This window comes from Mirounga angustirostris, unplaced genomic scaffold (assembly GCF_029215605.1).
Source record: "Mirounga angustirostris isolate CCGP_5_RB_7025 unplaced genomic scaffold, mMirAng1.0.hap1 SCAF_7, whole genome shotgun sequence".
In the NCBI taxonomy this organism is placed as follows: domain Eukaryota; kingdom Metazoa; phylum Chordata; class Mammalia; order Carnivora; family Phocidae; genus Mirounga; species Mirounga angustirostris.
Genome location: NW_026991715.1, coordinates 62256144 through 62281059, shown reverse-complemented (window position 1 = coordinate 62281059; position 24916 = coordinate 62256144). Strand labels below are relative to the sequence as shown.

The following is a 24916-nucleotide window of genomic DNA, read 5'->3' as shown; positions in this document are numbered from 1 at the left end:
TAGGTTTGTAATCATTTCTATAAAGATGACAGGATCATGGACAAGAACAAGGTCTTCTAGGAAGAGGGTGAAGTGAGAAGAGAATAGGACAAAGGACAGAAATTAAGGCAATGTCTACACTGAAGGGATGGATTAAGGAATAAAAATCAGTGAAGGAAACTGAAATAGAAGAGAGGATGCTGTTTTGGAATCCAAGGGAAGTGAAAGCCTCCTGAAGAAAGACATTAAATGAGGTGAGATGTTGGATTTAGCTGTTAGGAAGTGACTGTGGAGGGATCAGAAGTGAGATGTGGAGGCAATAGCCATATTTGAGAGGTTGAGAAGTGAATGGGAAATGAAGCCCTCAAACTTCGGCCCCTGGCAAAATCCTCATCTTTGAAGAGCCATCTCAACGTCACCTCTTCTGTGACTCCTTTCCCAACTTTCTGAATTAGCCTCTTCTTATAGGTGCTTTTGTAATACTCAATCCTTTCTTTCTTGAAAAATTTCATAGCATTGCCCTTCATCTGTCTACATACTGGTGTCCCAAGTGAAGACTGGTTCTCTTGCAGTTAGCAACCTTATTTTGTTCAGCACTGTATTCCTGAGGTCTTAGCTTAATGCCAGGACTAGTTGTAACTCAGTAAACATTTCCCAAATGCATGAGTTAGGAAAAAAAAAAAAAGGAATATTTTAGGGAGTTTGAATATGGAGGAGAAGAGAAAAAATTTTAAGAAAGAATAGGCTTGAGAGAAAAATCTTTAGAAAGAAGAAGTCTTGAGCATTTTTGTAGACTGATAAGAAGTCAGGGAAGGGGCAGAGATTGAGGGTACAAAAGAGGAAAGAGCTAAGCAGGCCTCAGGAGGGAAGAAAGGTAATGAGGAGGTGGGTCAAGGGCACAGGTACAGAAAAAGGTCTGGAAGAGACCTGTCTTCTTCCTCCGAAACAGAAGAGTAAGGCGAAGAAAAGGGAGTATAGTTTAACTTTGAAAGTAAGGGAGAAAAATTGAGGAGGCTTACATTGGGTAGACCCTTATGGTAAAGTAAAGGGACAGAAGGTAACTGGGGGTCCTGAACACAAAAGGTCTGGAACACTTTCAGATTGTATGACCAGGATTCCTGTAATCGTGGAGAGTGAATGGGTCTTCCAGCCGTCCTGAGAGTCCATGTAAACCTGGTGAAGTTTATCAGTTTGCTCGCTCGCTAGTTTGTATCCATTTATTTGTGAACAGACATTTAAAAATAAATGTCAGTTCTATGGTTTGGTTTGTGTGTTTGTTTTATCTTCTCTTAAGGAAACAGCTGTGCTATAATCAAAGTATCTGTTGCAGATTTTGGAAGTCATTTTGCACACCATCTTTACAAAGGCCCTTTTCTGTTTGAATAGAAGTCAGCTAACCTACATGTGGCTTACAGTGCTTGGCATCTGTTTTAACAGCTGTCTTTTTCTGTTATCATTAACCCAAGGTTTCATATATGAACATTATCAGCATGATACACGGGGACTGCTCCATGGCATGTGCATTTAAGTGAATCTTTAAGTCTGAAATGAGATGTGCTAGGATTACTAAAGTCCCTCCCTCTCTTTTTAACTAGAATTGGACAAGTTATAACCATCAAAGCAAAAGTTACCAGAGCATTCAGCACAAGCATGGAGGTAAGTGACCCCTTTTCTTCTGACTATTGGTGCCCATCTCTTCAGAGGGCAGAAGAGGAGTTCTGGAATAATTTGGAGCTCATGAGATTCTGAATTTCACAAGGCCCTGGAATCTGTGGTCAGGCTCACAGGTAAATAATAAGGGCCTTGTGTTTCCCAGTCAACTCTGCTACTAAAATGAAATGTGATGCAATGCACTATTTTCACAGAGAAGGATACACAGACAGTAAACATACAAGGGAGAAGGGCACTCTCTTGGTTCTTTGCAAAGTATGGGTTTTATTTCCTAATTATTCTGACTCTACTTGTGCTCCATCTCTTCATCTTCTACTGGAAACTAGCCCCATCATTAGCTAGTTTTTGCAAGGCAGAGTAACTGAAGGGAGAAGACGTCCTCCTTTCTTCTACATCCACTTGGTTTTATTTTCTTTACCATAGTTGTGAAAGCAACATTTTCAGAGGCTTTTGAAATCGCTGTCCAGGTGAAACAGTCCCTTGTGTCCAGTCCCTTTGATCCCTGGACACAAAAGACGGGATGGGACTTACATTTGTTTGTTAGGGCTCCCGTAACAGAGTCCTGCAGACCAGGTGGCTTAACCAACAGAAATGTATTGTGTCACAGCTCTAGAAGCTAGAAGTCCTAAACCAAGGTGTCAGTAAGGTTGACTCTTTCTGAGGACTATGCAAGAGAATGTGCCCCAATGCTCTCTTCTGGCTTCTGGTGATTTGCTGGCAGTCTCTGATGTCCTTGGCTTCTGCATCACCCCCATCTCTGCCTTCATCTTCACGGGGTGTTCTTACAGTGTGTGTGTCTGTGTCCAAATTCCCCCTTTTTAGAAAGACATCAGGCACATTGGATTAGGAGCGCACCCTACTCTGGTGTGATCTCATGTTAACCAATTACATCTGAACCACCCCATTTCCAAAGTCAGGTCACATTGTAACATACTGGATTTGGTGGGGGACACAATTCAACCCATATTCTGATTCAATAAAACTGTTTGGCAATAACCACATGTATGGTGATGGCTTTACCCCAGTATCCATATGAACAGAATACAGAACACTTGCAATCACAAGAGAAATGTTTGTGTTAAAAACCAGATCTCTCAGCAGCAGTTGTGATGATGCTCTCTCAGCTGTGGGCTCCCCACTGGGCTTGGCCTCTCTCCTGAGGGCTAGTGCTCTTTATATTCAGCCCAAACATGGATAACAGCTCCCTTTCCTTTCTCCTTTTCCTTCTATTCCCTGAGATAAGCTAAAATTTCCAAAGGAAAAAGCTATAGATAACACGATGCCATTTTGTCCACATTAATTTCGTTATAAAACTGAGAGACTAAAGATTTTAAAGAGTTGTGGTACATCTCTCTAATGATCAACAAGCCATTCATGAATATCCTGTTTTCAAAAGCATATTTAGTAACAATGGGATTAGAAAATGCTTGTCAAATAATGCCAGTTTTTTAAATTGTAATATAAAACTATAAATACAGTATGATAACTTTATGTGTGTCTTTACATAACACACACGTAAAACTGGAAGAAAATTTACCTAAACATTAGTAATTATTAGCCTGGGTGGCAGAATTACTAATAATATTTGCTCTGAATAATCAGATTCCATTTTTATCTATTTTTATATTTACCAAACTTTCCATGGTAAATAGTATTTTTCTATAACCAGAAAAAAGTTATTTTTTAATTTTATAGAACATCACTGAACAAACAATGTTGCTTAAAAAGAAATTAAAATGCTGATTTTTAGGGACCCCTGGGTGACTCAGTCATTAAGCATCTGCCTTCGGCTCAGCTCACGATCCCAGGGTCCTGGGATCGAGCCCACATCGGGCTCCCTGCTCAGTGGAGAGCCTGCTTCTCCCTCTCCCACTCCCCCTGCTTGTGTTCCCTCTCTTGCTGTCTCTCTCTCTGTCAAATAAATAAAATCTTAAAAATAAATAAATAAAAGTAATAAAATGCTGATTTTATTCAAAAAAGAATGATGAAGTATATCACTGAATCTTGATTGCTACAATCTTGTGTGTTATCTGGATGGCTGGAAGTTTACTGATTTATTTTTCTTTTTGTTTTAGATCAGCATCAAGGTCATAGTACAGGACATGCTCACTGGTATTGAGAAACTTGTTAGTGTGGCTTTCTCTACATTTGTAGCCAAACCAGTTGGAGAAGAAAAGGTAAATTTTCTGTGTGAAGGAGTACCTAGCATGTTATTCAGGGACATCTTAATGATGGCATCAGAATTATTATGGAAAAAAAGACCTTTCTTCTTACTGTGACATATGCTTTCCCAGGATTTGTTATCCACCCCTATTTCTGTAAAAGTTGTCATTGTGTGGTAATACAGCGTTATGTACCTTAGAGAAAGGGAGATGTTGCCAGTTGGTGAAAATGGAAAAAAAATACTGTTTTAAATGATCTGAAGGGTCTATTGGTTTCTCAAAAATAGTGTTTACTGGTTTTGTTCTTTTCTTTTGTGGTTATATAATTCAAAATTGAGTTAAAATAATTTTTTTTTTCTTTAAAGCAAGAGCAACTTAGTAAGCAGTTGCATGTTATGGTCCAGTCATTTGTTTATACCTGATGGAAGAATGTCAAAGAGGCTAAACTAGTGAAGTTTAGAAATAAGCTTCAAGGCATATGAAGTAAAAACAGCCTTAAAATAAATATGTTGTTCTGATGTGTGTGCCCAGGGGGCTTGCATGACCATTGGCCAAAAGCAGCTTGTCTCTAGTCTGCCGGGGGTTTACTTATTATCGTTTCTTGGCTTTCCTTTTCAGGGTCAGGGTACCTAGGAGAGGGTTCACATTTAGTCTAAGCGTTTTTTTTGTTTTGTTTTGTTTTGGTTTGTTTTTTAAAGATTTTATTCATCCATTCATGAGAGACAGAGAGAGAGAGAGAGAGAGGCAGAGGGAGAAGCAGGCTCCCAAGGAGCAGAGAGCCCGATGCGGGACTCGATCCCAGGACCCTGGGATCATGACCCGAGCCGAAGGCAGACGCCCAACCATCTGAGCCACCCAGGCGCCCTAGTCTAAGCGTTTTTAAATGTCATAATCTAATTTAGAATTTAAATCTTTCACTGCAAGGATCACTCCAGAGGTGGGCACAGTGGTTTCTCCTAGTTCCACTTTGAAGCGACAAGGAGTACTTCTCACTCTACAAAAGCGTTCTTCCTCAGACTGCCTCCAACTTTAGAGCTGGGACAAAGCCATGTTTTCTGTGTACCCAACAGAGGGGACAGCAGAACAGCACTCACAAGCTACTCCTCAGTTGGGCCAGGAGGCAAAGAGATGGGTGGGTCTGAATTAGCCTGCCCTGATGGCTGGGTGGTAGGTGTCCCTGCAGACTCCCATGCACCAGGACACTTCTCCCAGTCCCTGTCCAATATTAGACACACCACAAGACATATTCACATTGCCCAAGGGCCTGCTTTTTCAAACTGAAGTTCATATCAGCTATTATTTAAAATGCAGCTTTCTGAAAATAAAATAAAATAAAATAAAATAAAATAAAATAAAATAAAATAAAATAAAATGCAGCTTTCTGGGCTGTGTCTCAGACCTACTGAATGAGAATCACTAGTATAGGAACTTGGAATCTGTACTTTGACAAAGCATCCCAGGTATCCTATGTTCATTAAAATCGAAGACATTGAGATAGGTCTTGCAAACCATTCTGTTTTTCTGGGAGTGCCCCCAAATCTCCAAACATTTGAGAATGAGAGAATATGGGGGTGAGTGCAAGTGACCAAAAAGAGTCTGCATCACCGTCCTGTTCCATGTTCTCATTCTGACCTCAGGGACTCATGGGTTAAGAATATAATAGTCACACTTCAGTTCAGCCTCTGCTGAGCCTGAAGAACTGTTTTCTGAAAGTGGTTCTGGAAGGTTGGTGCCTTGCGGTGCTGCCATAATAGGTTGGCTCAGGTAACCTTTACGTAAAGCACCTTTCCCAGACTTTCCAGCTAGGACCATTCTTCTTGTTCAGTGGTGCATCACTAAGAAAGCCATGAAAAATCAGAGGTTTGGTCTAAAACTGCAGGCCTATGTGCATCTCTGTCCAAAGTGAGTTTATTCCAGGATGAGATGGGCAGTGACTAGGCTTAGTTCATCAGTTGCACAGACTGGATCATCGAAGGACTCAAAAAACTCCGTAGGGGATGCTCGTGCAGGGCTTCACTAAAACTAAAAGAAATGGTATAGCAGGAGAAAGAAAGCACAGGCAAACATCAAAGAAGGTCAGGGCTTCCAGGCATAGTTCTCAGGGTCTTTTTCCTTTTTTTTTTTATTATTTTATTTTATTTTCTCATCATGATAAGTGCTCTCTTTAATCCCTATCCCCTATTTCACCCATCCCCCTACCCACCTCCCCTCTGGTAACCATCAGTTTGTTATTCATATTTAAGAGTATTTCTTGGTTTGTCTCTCTCTCTTTTTTTTCCTTTCTCATTTGTTTTTGTTTCTTAAAGTCCACATATGAGTGAGATCATATGGTATTTGTCTTTCTCTGACTTGTTTCGCTTAGCATTATACTCTCTGCTTCATCCTTGTAATAGCAAATGGCAAGATTTCATTCTTCAATGGCAATATTCCATTGTATATGTATATACCACATCCACATCTTCTTTACCCATTCATCTATCAGTGGACACCTGGGCTGCTTCCATAGTTTGGATATTGTAAATAATACTGTTATAAACATAGGGGTACATGTATCCCTCTGAATTAGTCTTTTTGTATTTTGGGGATAAATACCCCATAGTGCTATTACTGGATCATAGGGTAGTTCTATCTAACTTTCTGAGGAACCTCCATACTGTTTTCCAGAGTGGCTGCATCAGTTTTCATTCCCACCAACAGTGCAAGAGGGTTCCCCTTTCTGCACGTCCTCACCAACACCTGTTGTTTCTTGTGGTGTTGAATTTTAGCCATTCTGACAGGTGTGAGGTGATATCTCATTGTAGTTTTGATTTGTATTTCTCTGCTAGCTAGTGATGTTGAGCATCTTTTCATGTGTTTGTTGTCCATCTGGATGTCTTCTTGGGAGCAATGTCTGTTCATGTCTTCTGTCCATTTTTAATTTGGATTATTTGGTTTTTGGGTGTTGAGTTGTATCAGTTCTTCCTATATTTTGGATACTAACCCTGTATCAGATATGTCATTTGCAAATATCTTCTCCCATTCAGTAGGTTGCCTTTTAGTTTTGTCAATTATTTTCTTTGCTCCTCAGAAACTTTTTATTTTGTTGTACTCCCAATAGTTTATTTTTATTTTTATTTTCCTTGCCTCAGGAGACGTATCTAGAAAAATGTTGCTACAGCCAATGTCAGAGGAATTACTGCCTGTGCTTTCTTCAAGGATTTTTATGGTTTCAGGTCTCACATTTAGGTCTTTAACCCATTTTGAGGTTTTTTTTTTTTTTGTATGATGAAAGAAAGGGGTCCAGTTTCATTTTTTTGCATGTGACTGTCCAATTTTCCCACCACTGTTTGTTGCAGAGACTGTCTTTTTCTTATTGTATATTCATTCCTCCTTTGTCAAAGATTAATTGATCATGTAATTGTGGGTTTATATCTGGGTTTCCTGTTCTATTCCATTGATCTATGTGTCTATTTTTGCCAGTACCATACTGTTTTAATTACTAGCACTTTGTAATATAACTTGCCAACTAGAATTGTGACACCTCAAGTTTTGTTTTTGTTTTTGTTTTTTATTTATTTATTTGACAGAGAGAGAGAGAGACAGCTAGAGAGGGAACACAAGCAGGAGAGTGGGAGAGGGAGAAGCAGGCTTCCCGCTGAGCAGGGAGCCCAATGTGGGGCTCAATCCCAGGACCCTGGGATCATTACCTGAGCTGAAGGCAGATGCTTAATGACTGAGCCACCCAGGTGCCCCTTGTTTTTCTTTTTCAAGATTGTTTTGGCTATTCGAGGTCTTTTGTAGTTCCATATAAATTTAAGGATTATTTGTTCTAGCTCTGTGAAAATGCTGTTGGTATTTTGATAGGGATTGCATTAAATATGTAGATTGCTTTGGGTGTATTGACATTTTAACAATATTTGTTCTTCCAATCCATGAGCATGGAATGTCTTTCCATTTCTTTGTATTGTCTTGAATTTCTTTGATCAGTGTTTTATAGTTTTCAGAGTACAGATCTTTCATGTCTTTGGTCAGGTTTATTCACAGATATTTTATTGTTTTTAGTGCATTTGTAAATAGGATTATTTTCTTAATTTCATTCTCTGCTGCTTCATTATTAGTGTATAGGAATGGAACAGATTTCTGTACATTGATTTTGTATTCTGTGACTGTATTAAATTTATTTATCACTTCTTCTTTGGTGGAGTTAGGGTTTTCTATATCATGTCATCTTCAAATAGTGAAAATTTTACTTCTTCCTTACCAATTCAGATTCCCCTTTTTTCCTTTTGTTGTCTAATTGCTGTGGCTAGGACTTGCAGTACTATGTTGAATAAAAGTGGTGAAGGTGGACAGCCATGTCTTGTTCCTGACCTTAGCAGAAAAGCTCTCAGTTTTTCACTCTCAGGGTCCTTTTCAGATATACAAAATATGCTTCATCTGTAGATTGGAGAGCCAAGACACAAGCTTTTTTTTTTTTTTTTTTTTTTAAGATTTTATTTATTTGTCAGAGAGAGAAGGAGAGAGGGTGTGCACATGAGCACACAAGCAAGGGGAGCAGGAGGCTCCCCACTGAGCTGGGAGCCTGATGTGGGACTCGATCCCAGGACCCTGGGATCATGACCTGAGCCTAAGGCAGACGCTTAACCAACTGAGCCACCCGGGCATCCCAAGTCAAAAGTTTACCAGGTGGACTTTTATACCCCAGTGGTCACACAACTAAAACAAGGCTGTGGAGTTAAACCAGTATAAGTTATCAAGTCTATATATTCCTAAACAAATTAGACAAGGCCGTGTACAGGAGTTTTAGACTTCAAAGCAGCATATTATGAACCACTAGCTGCTTCGTCTTCTTGGCTAAGGATCAGTGCCAGCCCTCAGGTATCCTGGAAATGAGCATGGAATTATCCCCATCCAGTCTCAAGGTGACTTCCTTATGCACACAGGTCAAGAGACAGGCATTTATGGCAGAGCTTGAGCCCTTGGTTCTGTTGCATCATATTTTTAGGTTTCTGGAGGTCAAAGCTTTGTTCTGACCTTTTGATTCTTTTAGTTTGCTTATTAGATAATGTTTTCACCATGTGATGAAATTTCCAAATTAGAAATAACTCTCAGTACTTGACAGCTTTCTCTAGAACATCTTTATTCCCTCCCTTTGAGATCTTAATTTTGCAAGAAGTAGAAAACATTTCTTGGTAAGAGTTCAATGGACTCAAAGTCCCCCTTCTCATTCATTAATTTGAAGAATTTTTTTAGTTTGCAGCTCTGTTGAAAAATTTAAAAAGCAGGGAAAATTAATATTTAGAAAACTCTTTAAAGCACATATCTTATTGTATGAAGAAATAATTAAGCCTATATTGATTTTTTTAGTTTAAAAATATTGTAAGAAAGAAATTTAGTCAAACAATATGTGTAAAAAGACCCAGAAATTCTCTATTTATTTTGAGTTAGAAAACAATGTAACATATCATTAGTTTTACAAAATTCGTGTGTGCTCTTATAATTTAACAAGGCAATGTTTTTCTTTCTCTAGATTCATTTAAAACCAGTCACACTTCTAACTGAGCAAGATCATGTGGAACATAATCTGGCTTCTGAGAGAAGGAAAGTTCGATTACATCATGAGGATACCTTTAAAAACTTGATGACGGAAAATAACAAGTTTGACGGTCAGTAACTCTACTTATAGGAACTTTAATTATATGGCTGTGACAAGTGAAAGGGTCTTTTCTTAGAGCACACTTCTTTTCACCTTATTATTACAATTTGGCCCCGGCGATGCTAGGTATCTTCCCCAACAAACCTAGTGGCTGGAGAAGGAAGGTCCTGGCCACTTCAAAATATAACTGCTGACACCGAAGACCTCTTTAAATTGATGCTTCTCCACGGGAAGAGACAGGAAAGAAGGGTGACGGGGACCAGGCAGTCCTTATTGGTAAGAATGCGCTCAGTAGTGATCAACGAATAAAGGAATGACAACGCAATATATCCATCTGGTGCTTCACAGTTTACTAAGCAGTCTCTCATTCATTACTTTGTATGAGCTGATTATAATATCAACAAAGGAGGAAACTGAACCTGAGCAGGGAAGACCCTTGCTAAAGATCACAGGACGCACTTTGATTCTATTCTTGCTATGAACCGAAGTGCTAAGATTCTATTCCTGTTTCCTGGCTCTTCCCCAGTAACACTGGGTTTGATGAGCCAGAGTGTCTTAGTTCTCTGGCTGTGATCTCCCAGGCTCTTTGAGGCCTCATGGGGCCAGAATGGCAGGGAAGAAAGGGCTGCCTTGCCCCTCCCCTGCCCTTCCTTTTCTTCTGACCCCATCTCCTGCAGCCCCAGGGGAGATGACCTACTGGGGAGAGCAAAGTGGTGAGGTTGGAAGTGGAGTGGTCCAGCTCAAGTCCCTCTGCTCACCACTGCCAGAGGGGCCAGGAAGTTCATAGAAGGTCCAACTCCCTCCTGAGCTCCGAAAGCAGACACATGTAGAAGAGGAAGGAAAGGATGAATACCTACCATTTATATCAACATGGATGGAACTGGAGCAGATTATGCTAAGTGAAATAAGTCAAGCAGAAAAAGACAATTATATGGTTTCACTAATATGTGGAATATAAGGAATAGCACAGGATCATAGGGACAGGGAGGGAAAACTGAATGGGAAGAGATCAGAGAGAGAGACAAACCATGAGAGACTCTTGACTCTGGGAAACAAACTGAGGGCTGTGGAAAGGGAGGTGGGTGGGTGGGGGGGTAACGGGTGGTTGTAACAGGGTGGATGGGCATTAAGGAGGGCACATGATGTGATGAGCACTGGGTGTTATACACAGATAATGAATCATTGAACATTACATCAAAAACCAATGATGCCTTATATGTTGGATAATTGAATTTAAATAAAAGAGGAATGGGATAAATCTGTAAAAAAAAAAAAAAGAAGAAGAAGAAGAAGGAAAGGAGATGAGAAAGGATCAGAATGAGAATATTAAAAGAGAGGAAGGAAGAAGAGGACACACAGATGCCAGAGGAGAGAGAAAAGGCAGAGGCAGGGGTGATCTGTAGGGGGGCAGGGGTTTTATTTTGCTCTTCATGACGTCATCGTGGTCCTGGGACCACCTCACAGATGCCCTTTGCATTGGAAAAAAAAGTTTTTCAAAGGCTTCTATTCTTGTAGAACTTTAAAAGACAATGCCCATTAATTACCAAGCTACTTTTAAAGAAATGAAGACATCATCATTAAATTACTGTGCTGAGAAGAGTCCATCCTTTTGTAAAGATGGTCTCGGTACCAAACTATATTTAAAATGCGTTTTGCTAAAGTAATGAAATGGCTAAACCATGAGAGCAAGGGCATGCTAGAGAGAAAATTCAAGGTGGAAGGAGGCAGGACATGACAAGATAGGACTGTGTCATGGAGGCTCTCTTAGGCCAGGCAAAGAGGCTTGACCTTTCTTCTCTCCTTGAGGGAAGCTGATAAAGATTTGGGCAGGGTTGCATGATTAGGCTGGCACTTAATATGGTCATTCTGCATAGAGGAGGGGAGACTAGAGGGATGGAGGCCAGGCAAGGGGAGAGGAGCAGCTACTCCAGGCAATGATTATAGAGAGCGGAGGGGAAAAGGCCAAAAATATGCAAGGGATAACATCAGCAGAATAGGGTCACTCATGTGGGGAGATGGGTGAGGAAAGTAACTCTCAGGTTTCTGGTCTGAGCAACTAGTTAGCTAATGGTATCATGAATGGAGCTAATACATAGGAGGGGGAGGAGAGGGGCACTCTTGATGAAGGTGGATGATGAGTTTAGTGTAGTCTGACGTGCATGTGGAACAACCAAAAGGACAAAACCAAGGCTGGGAAGAGTTAGTTTGAGGCACAACAGCTTACAGATGGTAATTCAAATGAAAGAGTACCTACAAGTCACCTAGGGAGGGCTCACAGTGGCACAAGGGTGGTGGGCCAAGAGTGAAATTTGGAGAACATGGCCATTTAAGAGGTGATTAGAGGAGGAGGATGGATCTACAAAGGAGACCTAGAGGGACTAGTGGGAGGGGTGCAGGGAGAACCAGAGAGACTAGCATCATAAGCCAAGGGAGTAGAATTACATGAAGAAATGAGAGGTCAACTGTGTTCCAGAAAGTTAGGAATAAAAACTGTTCACTGAACTTGGAATACAGAAGTCATTCCTACGTGCTGCAGCCATTCAAATATAGAGGTTAAACGATTGTAATTGACTTCAGTTTCAGTTTGTTAGGAAGTTGGCAGATCACATCTACCAGTCTGGTTCAGTTTAGAATTATAGATTTTTAGGAGTCTGTTTTTATCATGTGTCCTCTAATCTGCCTGAGAATAGATTATTCTACATTCCTTTGCACAAAACAACTTTTAATCTAACTTTGTTGATTTGATCTTTTTAGAAATTTTACTAGCTTTCATGCCATCAAGATACTGTAGAACCTAAAAGCGATTTCTCTTAGTGTCAGAGCCGGACCCTAGAACTTTAAGTTGCCATGAGTGCATGGTTTGTCCACCTGCTACCTGGTGTATCTGGGTGGAGTTTGTTTTGAACTGGACAACACCTTCTAAAGGAAGATAGCTAGATCATCTTTGTTATTGAACCATGTTTTTAGAAAACCCAGGGTTCTACATTGATAGTAATATCACAACCAATTGGAATCTCTTTCAAGATTTTATGTGGTTGAAATGCATATTGTTAGAACAGTAAGAAATTTGAGTCAAAACCATATGCTTTCAGAAGAAAAGGGAAACAAATGACATTAGATTATGTAAAAGCAGGACTTCTTTGGAATGTGTTCTTGTACCACTGGGTCATTGTTTGGAAGCTTGGCTTGTAGGAAAAGACTTCATATTTAGAGCATTTTTTTTTTAAAGATTTTATTTATTTCACAGAGAAAGACACAGCGAGAGAGGGAACACAAGCAGGGGGAGTGGGAGAGGGAGAAGCAGGCTTCCCGCCAAGCAGGGAGCCCGATGTGGGGCTCAATCCCAGGACTCTGGGATCATGACCTGAGCCGAAGGCAGATGCTTAACGACTGAACCACCCAGGCACCCCAAGAAATCAAATCTTTATGAGCATTATCCTGTGTTGATCCTTTCTGGTTATGAGAAGGAAAACTAGAATATCCTCAATTCAGGTCAAAGTTCCTGACCCAAAATTGTAGAATGAAGGCAAAAATTGCCCAAGCAGAATGATGACACAGTACTTAATGAACATCCAAAGTCCAAATATTGAAATTGACCTCTGGACAAGTATGCTCTGACTTGGAAGCCTGCAGAAAGGGTGAAGTTTGTTTACCATACTTAACCTGAGTACACAGCCAGAGCTGTGAGCCTGACTTGGTCTCTGAGCCTGGGAGAGCCATATTTCTCCACTGATTGACAATTACCTGCAAATAGGTATGCTTCAGCACCGAGGTCACCTGTACTCCGTATATTTCTGCATACGTGCTATAGTGGGTGCTCATGCACACGTGACCTGCCTTAACCCACCTCTGTATCCCAGCATATCCCATGGATGTCTTCATAAGAACTGAGTAGTTTTTTCTTTAAAGTTATCCCTCAGAAAAGAAGGAATTGCTTTATATTTGAGTCTTTACAGTGTCTCTCATAATATAAGGGCTACTCAGTTTTTAATTTTATAATTATTTAAATTATTTAAAAATAGGGGCGCCTGGGTGGCTCAAATGGTTAAGCGTCTGCCTTCGGCTCAGGTCATGGTCCCAGGGTCCTGAGATCGAGTCCCACATCGGGCTCCCTGCTCCTTGGGAGCCTGCTTCTCTCTCTCTCTCTCTCTGTCTCTCATGAATAAATAAATAAAATCTTTAAAAAGGGCTTCCTGGGTGGCTCAGATGGTTAAGCGTCTGCCTTCAGCTCAGGTCATGATCCCAGGGTCCTGGGATCGAGCCCCACATTGGGCTCCTGACTCAGCGGGGAGTCTGCTTCTTCCTCTCCCTCTGCCTCTCCCACTGCTCATGCTCTCTCTCTCTCCCTCTATCTCTGTGTCTCAAATGAATAAATAAAATCTTTAAAAATAAAATAAAATAAAATAAATTATTTAAAAATAGGTAGTACACATGCACAGGGTGAAAATGTCAAAAGGTATGAGAGGGCATTCAGTTAAAAGGTAAGACTTCCTACCATCAGTATCTCCCAGTTAGCCAGTTCCTATCCTTAAAGACAACCAATATTACACACACACACACACACACACACACACTAGCATATACTTGGAGTACAGTATTCAAACAGCTATATACCTTTCTTTTTTTCATTTAACATTGTATTTTACAGATTGTTTATATTTATCTTGAACAAAAAAGAGATATTAACTTAAAAAAACCTCAGTCAATACTAGTTTGAGATATTAATAGGACATCATCTGACAAAGTCAGAAATAGCAAAAAAAAAAGAAAGAAGTTGAAAGGGATTGAAGATTTCATGTGCCTTTTAAAGACCACTTCGGGAAGCAGTCCAATTCTGATGACAGCAATATGGTAGACTTGGTGTCTAGAACAAGCTAAAATTTCTAGATAAAATATTTACAAGCATCTTTGTGAATACATCTCAGCAGACAGGAAAATAAGAGAAAACCTTGAAGTCCAGAAATGATTAGAAAACACAAATGCAGCAGTGTAAGGAAATAGAAGAGCTGGCATTTGCTCAGGACTCTGTAGGCTCTAGAAGACCTAGAATTTGTGTTTTAATGGGCCTGAAAAGAATCAGGACACAAAGCCAGTGGCCCATGTTACGTGGAAGGTTGGATCAGGGAACCTTATATATAGCTGCAAACCTAAAAAAATGATACTCTTGGTGAGTCAAGTAGAAAAATCCCAATCCACAGACAGCTCTCCTAGGGATGCTTTCCTATCTCAGCCTTAACCCTAGGTAGAAAGGGAAAAATAAACAAACAAGCAAACAAACAAAAAACCCCCGCAACTGTTACCTTTGAGAAGTCAATCACAAGTGCATTCTCATGTAGATTTGGTTTCAAAATTCACATGGCTTGTTTGGACTGAAACAGACCATGTGAAATTTAGTGGGAAGTGGCACTGTGTTATAGTTCCCCCAGCTGATCTATAGCCATAAATGCAAACCCCTGGAGAAATGACTTTAAGCCCAGCTCTCAGGAATTCCCCACACACATAGATCCAAGGAATATAAACTCCTAGTCAAAAATCATAAAAGATAAAAATAAATGAGTCACCAAAATCCAGAGGAAGCACCAGACAATAGAAGGAGGCCCAGAAAGACTACAGTTACTGCATTTATCATATAAAGAATATTAAATAAGAATGTTAATGTATTTTAAGAAAGAAAAGAGAATCAAAAGTATTATCATTTAGGAATAAAAAATTACCTAGAAGTTTTGACAAAGAAACAGAGAATTTCTATAAAAAATATATATATAATAATTTAAATTTAAAACTCAGTGGTTGGAGAGGTGCCTGGGTGGCTCAGTCGGTTGGGCATCTGCCTTCAGCTCAGGTCATGATCCCGGGGTTCTGGGATCGAGCCCTATGTTGGGCTCCTTGCTTGGTGGGGAGTCTGCTTCTCCCTCTCCCTCTGCTGCTCCCCCTACTTGTGCTCTCTCTCTGTCAAATAAATAAATAAAATCTTTAAAAAAATAAATATAACTCAGTGAATGGGTAAACCACAGATAAGACAGTAACTGGAAGAGAGATCTGAGGTAGTTACCTAGAATGCAGATGGATTGGCAAAGAAATGGGAAATATATGGAAGATTTAGAGACATAGAGAAAGGAGTAAGAAGTCTAACATGCATCTAATCAAAGTTCTAGAAAGAATAAAAAGAATGGGAAAGAGGTACCATTTGAAGCAAATGATACAGACATTCAGAGGTAACAAGAGGGTTTAATATACATGTGAGAAGATGTTGGACCGCATTAATCAGGGAAATGCAAATTATAACCAACACGAGATATTTCACACCCACAAAATTAGAAAAATTTGAGGAGTCTACAATACTGTCTAAGTGAAAATGCGGAGCAGTGGGAACTCTAATAAACAACATACAGAAGTGTAAATCAGTACAGTCATTTTGTTACCTAAAAAATTCTGTTGAAAGCAAGGACTATGAATGTGGAATAAATCAGCACAATTAAGTTTATTAGTTCATTCATTCAATAAATATTTACTGAGCACCCATATTCAGGAATTATATTAGAATTTAAGAAGAAAATCAGTTCCTGACCAAAGGAGCTTAGGAACTAGTGGGTCAGACAATCAAAGATCACACAAATAAACATAAAACTATAACTGTGAAAGAAAGATGCATGTGAGAGCTCCTAACAGTGGGAATTAGCTGTTAGGTCTGGGAAGTCTTTCCTGAAGAAAAGATGTCTGGAATGGGCCAACAGAGTATTGAGGAGGAAACAATTTCCTCTACCTTATAAACTACTTCTAGCTGATATAAGAATTAAATTGACATGAGACAGATTAACAGGAGAAAATCAAACAAAAATTCAATTACATGTATACTGCCTATATACATGGGAGAGACCCAGAAAGACACTAACTCACTGAGATGGCGGAAGCCGTCACCTTAAATGCCATCTTCAGCCAAAGACAAAAGATGATATTGGGGGTGGTGAGTCAGTTATGAGAGGTTACCAAGAAAAGCACAGGAAACAAGAATAAGGTTATTATGCGGATGTAAGTCATTTTCTTCTTCACTGACAACTTTCTAGATTTAGAGTCATCCCCCTCTTTCTGGTACAGCAAGGGGAACAATCCTTACAAATGGAGATTTTTTTTTTTTAGACACATAAATATCTCTTACCAGTGGAACTTCTACTGGGTTTTCAGAGCTTCTCTTCTATCTACAGTTTCTTAAAAATAATGAGCCTAAAAGAAGCAACATGCCAAAGAGGCGTATCTTGGGGTGGCAAAATTTGCTCCCCTGTCAGAGAATAGGAGGTAAGGGGAAGAAGGTGGTAGTGGCCAGGGAAATTGCAGCTGACAGAGGGAACAGCATGAGCAAATGCCCTGGTGTTGAAGACAGTACTTCATTATAGGACTGAAAAGAGATCTTGTAGTTGAAGCAAAGAGAGAGATTGAGAGAGAATATGATGGGGGGAGGGTGGTAGGAGTGGCAGTCCAACTCACAGGGGCTGGAGAGGTAGGCATAGGCCAGACAAGGAAGGAAGGGCTTAGGGCCAAAGGAAGGATTTGGGTTTTTATTCTAGGATGTTATGGGATATTTCTGACACGTTTTTAAGCAGATGACTGAAATGATCAGTGGAATGAAGGGGGAAAAAGTGAAAAGACGATCAATTAATTATAAATCTAAAAATTTCATGAGAAAATGCAGTTCAAGGTCTTTGTAGCCACACTTCTCACTTACATGTGACTATGCCAAGAATGGCCCCATTCCCAGTTCCCAACAGCTGGCCAGTCTGGGCTCTTGGGCTGCAAGCTCAGCTCTGCTTCTGACAGCACAACCAGGATGGCACCCCTGATTTGTAAATCCTCCCCTTACCTCCTCAACAATAGCACACGAGATTTAAGCTGAGCTGATGATTCACTAGATGATGCAGGGAGCATAAATGAATACATTTTACTGCTTTGCAGCCAGAGTAAATGATTTCTCCATTGTTGAGAGTAAAAACCAATTTGTCAGTAAATGAAGCAGATATAATTCAAAGGAAGCAGAAGGACATGAGAAGTACTCATTGTGTCTTTTCTGTTTGTGACTGCATTCATTGCAAAACAGTAACCATGGGAGGCCACGTTCCCATTCTCAAGTTTATACTAGAGCAAACTATTCCAGATTCTCAGTGTTGGTGGCCCTTTATAACTCCGATTCTTTTCATTTTAACAACCTTATTGAGGTATAATCGATGTACCATGAATAAAAATTATTATAAATAATTATAAATAATAATTATATATATACTTATAAGTAATTGATATACCATAAATTCATGTGCTCATATTTGAAGTGTACAGCTTGGTAAGTTTTGAGACATGTGTATCCCCATAAAACCATCACCACAATCAAGATAATAACATATCCATTAAGCCCCAAATTTCTTTTTGCCTCTCCCCACCCTGATCTGCCCCTCCTCCACTCCAAACAACTTGAGTTTAAATGTGATTATTCTCTTAATCAAAATTCCTGTGAACTTGAAAGATAGGTTGGAATACAATCTCTAAAAGGTCCTTTCTGATCCATTATCTTATCCAGTTCACTATAAATACCCACCATTCAGGTCAAAGTCACTCTGTAGAATGAAATTCATTTATTTCCTCAGGAGATTTAAGTCTTTGGGAATAATTTAATTTTTCTAACTATCCCCTGAGTTTAGTGTGCTGCTAGGAAGGAACAGCCATAGTCCCGGGTTGTACAGTTCACTCCACCAGTATTAATGTTTACATCTACCTTTCAGATCCCATCTGTGATGAAGAGGAAGGAATGGTTCCCACAAGTGGCACATCTGTTCAGAGCATTGAACTTGTCCTCCCACCCCATGCAAACCATCATGGAAATACATTTGGTGGCCAAATTATGGCTTGGATGGAGACCGTGGCTACTATTTCTGCAAGGTTCTTGGCTTTGACCTTTGGCGTGTGATGTTGGGTTCCAGTGAGGAGAGATTAGAAAGGGTCTGAGTCCTGGTTATGGAGCTAGCCAAGGAGACGAGGGGAGAAGAGTGTTGCCTTTTATCAAAGTGAAAAAATAAGTCATTTACCTGTTTACCTTAGGGTTAATCTGTCCTTTTGTTTGAAGGTGAATGTTTATGTTCTTGGTTCAAAAATAAAAATGAAATGACTGTTCTGATACTTTATTCTGAATTCTAAATGTTGGTCATGTAACCTTGAAACTCCCTGTAATGATAGTTATGGCACAGTGGATGCAGAATAGAAATAGAGGACAGCTTTTGCACTTAAAAATAGTCAAGTTCCAAACTTTTTTAAAGGCGGTATACAATTAGGTTTGACCTTTGAAGTTTCTGGTTACAATCTTTATGGCCAGAGGATTAACTGAAAAATAAGATGAGAAAGAGAGAGGAATTTGGAAGAAAACTTTAAGTACTCCTCAGTTTCAAAAAAAGGCATTTTATTCTTTTTTTTTTTTTTTAAGATTTTATTTATTTGACAGAGTGAGGGAGAGAGCAAGCACAAGCAAGAGGAGGGGCAGAGGGAGAGGGAGAAGCAGACTCCCTGCTGAGTAGGGAGCCTGATGCGGGGCTTGATCCCAGGACCCTGGGAAAATGACCTGAGCTGAAGGCAGCCGCTTAACCGACTGAGCCACCCTGGCGCCCCAAAAGGCATTTTATTCTTAATGGAACCATGTAGGCAATTGAGCAGCTTTAAGGAACATTTTGTATTCTGAAAATGCATTTGAACAGGAACTGTCCTACCAACAATTTTTGTAGCTGTTGAAAATTGTGAAGATTTTATTTTCCCAAAATTAAAAGAATTTGATTATGAATATGCCTATAACTGTGACTATAGTTAGAAACCTGTAGAAATCCTTCTTATAAATTATGCACAAATAAGAGAGCTTGTTTTTAAAATGAGATTGTCATTCTCAATGACAATAAAACATTTGAACCTGTTCTATTGTAAAGGCTTACAATATAATTAACTATGACAGAGTGTGTTCTCTCGGTGTTGGCACAATTCCTTTGAGTAATTGAATGACTATAGTGGGAATCTTTAAAATGTAGAAAATTACAAAAGTAACTCTGAGATCAAATATACTTTATAAATATTTCAAAATTTCACACACACACAAAAGCTGTAAAATGTGTACCTTGGAGCCCTTCAGGTTTTGTGTAGCAATCCAGGTAATTTTCCTGTAGGGAAAAAAATAAGTCTTTTGATAGACAAGTAAATTCAGTTAACTATGAAGCAAAGGAACTAGTATGAACCGTACGAGCTGGAGCTTCCTTCAGTGTGCCCCCCTCCAACCTGAGAGTCACAACTTCCTGTGATGTGATCGTGAGCTATCAGGATGAACACAACCCTCAAAGGAGAACAAAAGACACTGGTTTGTTTTTCGGGGGGACTTTTAGAGGGAACAGAACAGGAGCAGAAGCACCAAGCATCTTGGTGAAGACCCCACAGCTCGGGGACATGGTATTTCCCAAAATATTTGCTGGGGAATGTACAGACTCTCCATATACATCATCTAGTTATTTATTTCACTCTTAAAAGAGTTTATTTAGAAAGCACATTAAATATTTGTCGATTGCATGTGTTAAGCAAATCAACAGTCCATGAAAATACTTGGAGAGTGAGCGCTTTCTCCTCTCTTTCTTTGTTTCCTCAGCCGCCTCTGTCAGGCACACCCCCTTCTGAAGTCCGTGGACATGTTTAAGTTCCGGGGACCGTCTACTGTTGGAGACCGGCTTGTTTTCAATGCCATTGTCAACAATACATTTCAGACCTGGTAAAGCCTGTCTAATGCTCTTAGGCGGCTGTGAGCGAATTCAAACTTGCACATGAATAATTTTTTTATTTTCCTTTCAATCTGGAGGTGAGTGTAGGGACTACTGCAAAGTAACCACGTTCCTTCTAATTGTTTTTGAAACTTCACCCAGTCGTCCACATCTGTAGACACTCATTTTCACCCTCTTTGCTGCTTGGAGCCTCTTTGTACTTCATAAATTGTGATGGGTTGGTTTTTGTCTCTCTCTTTTTTTTTTTTTTAAAGATTTTTATTTATTTGACAGAGAGACAGCGAGAGAGGGAACACAAGCAGGGGGAGTGGGAGAGGGAGAAGCAGGCTTCCCGCGGAGCAGGGAGCCCGATGCGGGGCTCGATCCCAGGACCCTGGGATCATGACCTGAGCCGAAGGCAGACGCTTAATGACTGAGCCACCCAGGTGCCCCTGGTTTTTGTCTCTTAATAAGGGTGACCCCCAGTTGGCCCAGTAAGGTCTTGGTGTGTCCCTGTCACGGTTATTAACTCTTCCTTTCACTCTCGAAAGAGTCCCAGCGACTTCATGGTCAACTGACTCATAGTGGACCTGTTATTTATCACCAAGAAGTCCAAATGACGTCCCAGTTATTTTTATTATTCTTGATACACAATGAAAAGATTTAATATCATATTATTTCTTTTAAAATGTGAAAAAGACTATCTAGGTTTCCTATCCAATCTTAGTGTCTGATGCTTTTTAATATAGAACAGTTGTTTTTAGGGGAGAAAACTTGACTGTGGTACAATTAACTCCCCCCACCCCACTGACGCCCCATTACCAAAATATGCTCATGAATGTATATAAAGTCCTAACTGGCCTTTTTCCCACTTGTTGGTGGGAAAGTAAAGCAGAAATACTTCCAGGACCTAGGACATCAGATCCATCGACCTGATGAAGTGGATTTTAACAGTTGCATAGTTTTGCAACAACAGAGAGACAGCCCAGGGCCCTCGTTCTTTTTCTCGCTTGGAGAGTGGTGGCGATGGTGGTGGTGGCCCCAGCGGTGGCCGCAGTGGCCTCGGTGGGCAGAGGAGGCCTGGCTCGCTCGGGTTCTCCGCCCACTGCCCTGTGTGTTGCCCTCTGCAGTGTGGAAGTGGGAGTGCGCGTGGAAGCCTTTGACTGTCAGGAGGGGTCTAAGGGCCAAGGCCGTCACATCAACAGTGCTTTTCTCATTTATAATGCTGTCGATGATAAGGAAGAACTGGTCACATTTCCCAGAATCAAACCCATGTCAAAGGTCAGTTATTAGCACGTGAGTTTCAGTAATCAGATCACTTCTTGGGGGGAAGTGGTGGGTACAGAGCTCCACCCAGAATCTCCTCACACCAGTAACAACTTCCAAAGCTATTCCTCTTTGGATTTTTTTTCTTTTCTACATCACAAAGTAAAATGGAGTTTTTCTTTCCTTTCTTCCTTGTTTTTTTTTCCCCCAAGTCACTCCAATCATTTGTTGGAATGACAGAGGCCCTGGAGACCTCACCTCTGCGCGGCTGCGTGCTGCTGTGGGAAGCACATCATCCTCCGGGGCGTACTTCTGACTCTCTTCTCCCGCTTCTTTACGTCCAGCCCTCTCTGCTGCTCCGCGTGAACTATATCTTCCCTTCATCTGAGAGGTGCCTTAGTGCCAACTCTCACCTTTTCTACAAACTCTACAGTGAGATACATGTATAATTCTGAGAACAGAAATGATAGCAATTGCTGCTTTAAAAAAGGAGAGAACAGGGCTGTAAAGGTGGTTTTTTTATCCATGCACCTGCCCTTTGTGGGTGATGAGGACGGTTCACACAGAGAAACTGTGTGCGTCCCAGCTAGCCCTTTCAACTGACTTAGGCGAGAGAGACTTAAGGATTGTAGCACCAAAATATTAGAAATTTATTGATTTTACTTTGTTTTTTATTAAAGGACGATTTTAGACGGTATCATGGAGCTATTGCCCGCAAGAGAATTCGCCTAGGCAGGTAAGGATGTGGGTGTAAGGATTTTAAGCTATCTTCTCTTATCTAACAAATCATATAACAAAGGGCTCCTCTCTGGGTCTATGTTCCCACATAATGTAAAATGAGAAGGTCTGATGTTTCCTGGCTGGAGGCTAAATGTGACAGAAATTGTTCTTCCTGATTGTTCTGTTACTAAAAAAAGCAACTTTTAAAACTGCTGATTTCAGTTCAAGAAAGTGTCATGGTTACTGTTGTGTGCTAAATGCTGGGAAGCAAACTTATTTATTATTAAACATTATTATAACATGTTGCTTAACATTTTAATTTTTCTCCAGAAAATACGTTATTTCCCACAAAGAAGAGGTTCCACTTTGTGTACACTGGGACATAAGCAACCGGGTAATGGTTTTATTATTTGGAGCTCTTCATGTAAAAATCACATCATTGTAAAAATGGAAAATGACATCATTATAAAAATGACAGTTCCCGGGGCACCTGGGTGGCTCAGTCGGTTAAGCGGCTGCCTTCGGCTCAGGTCATGATCCCAGGGTCCTGGGATCGAGCCCCACGTCGGGCTCCCTGCTCGGTGGAGAGTCTGCTTCTCCCTCTCCCTCTGCCTGCCTCTCTGCCTACTTGTGCTCTCTCTCTATCTCTCTGTCAAATAAATAAATAAAATCTTTAAAAAAAAAAAATGACAGTTCCCATGTTTAACTGATTCAGGTTGTGCCTGCACAGGTTAGATGAAAAGGTGAATTATATCAACCAGACATCTCAAAGGAAGGAAAACCAGTCAGTAAGCGGTTACCAACTAGTTGCTTCCCTGCCTTGTTTGAATTGCATGCAGTTTCCAAAACTGACTTGGCAGGATCTGCCATCGGATACATTCAGGCAGCAGGACACTGGGATCTGGTGTCTCAGGGATTTGTGCTGAATGACATGCCTTCCAGCTTGCATTTTTATGACACAACAATAAAGTATTAGGCGTTTTAAAGTTTTTGACCATAAGATAGAAAGGGAAAGCCAAGTTTACTGATTACATGTTCATTCCAAGTCATATTGAAAGGTAATGTTGTCTTTGCTCAGGACACCACTTAATATGCCACTAATTTGCAAAGCATGCAGGCCTCGTGTTATTTTGTCTGAATTCTGAATTAAGAGTTGGAGACAGAAATTATGTTACCTATAGCTTAGTTCTAAGCTCAGCATTACCACTTTGGCTCTAACATTTCCCATTTTCGAAGCAGAAACCATTTGATCACAGGATGCCTGGGTGGCTCAGTCGGTTAAGCGTCTGCCTTCGGCTCAGGTCATGATCCCAGGGTTCTGGGATTGAGCCCCGCATTGGGCTCCCTGCTCAGCGGGGAGCCTGCTTCTCCCTCTCCCTCTGCTGCTTCTCCCTCCTTCTGCTGCTCCCCCTGCTTGTGCTCTCTCTCTGACAAATACATAAGTAAGATCTTAAAAAAAAAAAGAAAGAAACTATTTGATCCCATATCTGTGGGTTGAACCCTCGGCTTTTACAATATTTGTATTTTAGGTAGCCCTGAGTAACGCCAATGTGGAGGCTCTCAACAATCTGGCAGCCAGAAGTGGCTGGGAGGTTACCAGTGCGGTGGAAAAGGTAGGAGGCATCCAGGTCCATGCCCAACCTGCTGTCCAGCACAAATGAAAGTGGTCGTGGGGGGGGGGGGGGTTCTACTGCTTCTGCTACTGCTTTTAAGAAGGTAAAAAACCTTTCTAGGAAACTATTTCTAAGAGCCAGCTATCTTTCCAGCGCTGTCTCTAGTCCTCCATGCTGGTGGATTTGGGGTCCTTCAGTGAACCCCACACATTCCTGCCTCTGAACTTAGTTCTCATATTCCGAAATACTCGTCTCTCCTTCTCCTCTCCATCTACCCCAGTCCTAACTGGTTTTCAAGGCCCGAGACGAAATGCTTCTGCGGGAAGCCACTCCTATCACCTCTGACTGAAGAACTTCCCCTGTAGGAACCCCCTTAGCAATTACTTTTTCAGAATTAATTTGTCAATTAATTCTGCACCGTCTTGTGACATTGCTTCCACAGCTACACTGAATTGACGTCAATGTCTTACGTAGTAGTTTAACTTTTTACACATGGTCTTTTTCCCTACCCTAGATGACAAACACTTAAGAAAGAAGCCTTGTCTTCACTTCTTGGTATCTCTCTTAGCACCTTTTACGCTGTTTTGCGGGTCATCAAACTTAAGTACACATGTATCATTTGGATTCTAATTTTATCCAATTTCGGAGGTATATTAAGAGAGCCGTGGAAGCTGATGCCTACACTAACTAGACTGTAAGGTCACCACCAGAGATAGTCCCAGATCAGAGCAGGGCCAGGCACGCAGGAGGTGCTCAGTCATGCCAGCTCTGTGCTCACGTTCAGTGTGTACTGGTTTTCATCAGTGAAGCCTCTACAGTAGGGTGATCATATGTCCTGCTTTTCCTGGGACAGTCCTGGTTGTCCCATCCTAATTAGTGACTGGTCCATCATAATCTGTTGTCTTATCATAATTACTAATAATGCCTCCGTGCCCCAGTCTGGACAATAAATGACATGCTCATTTACCCTAAAATTGAAGCAAACTCTGATACTACTTTACCGATTCTTTTCAACTTTGACCTCTTGCCAGTGTTTTGTTCTGGGTTGTTGGCTTTTATCGTGTTTTTGTCTTCACTTCTGAGTCCTTTCAAGATCTCCCTTTACCC

The 24916-nt window shown here is 40.6% G+C and overlaps 1 protein-coding gene across 1 annotated transcript in view; it reads left to right on the top strand.

The window, feature by feature from the left end:
- The window catches only part of ACOT12 (acyl-CoA thioesterase 12), an 88009-nt gene that overhangs the window by 10988 nt on the left and 52105 nt on the right, over positions 1-24916 (top strand). The window contains exons 3-11 of the mRNA XM_045864175.3: positions 1575-1635; positions 3726-3827; positions 9322-9457; positions 18213-18369; positions 20102-20221; positions 21341-21491; positions 22157-22212; positions 22527-22590; positions 23726-23809. Of these exons, the coding sequence (XP_045720131.2) occupies positions 1630-1635; positions 3726-3827; positions 9322-9457; positions 18213-18369; positions 20102-20221; positions 21341-21491; positions 22157-22212; positions 22527-22590; positions 23726-23809 (876 nt within the window). The 5' untranslated portion in view covers positions 1575-1629. The remainder of the gene's footprint in view (positions 1-1574; positions 1636-3725; positions 3828-9321; positions 9458-18212; positions 18370-20101; positions 20222-21340; positions 21492-22156; positions 22213-22526; positions 22591-23725; positions 23810-24916) is intronic.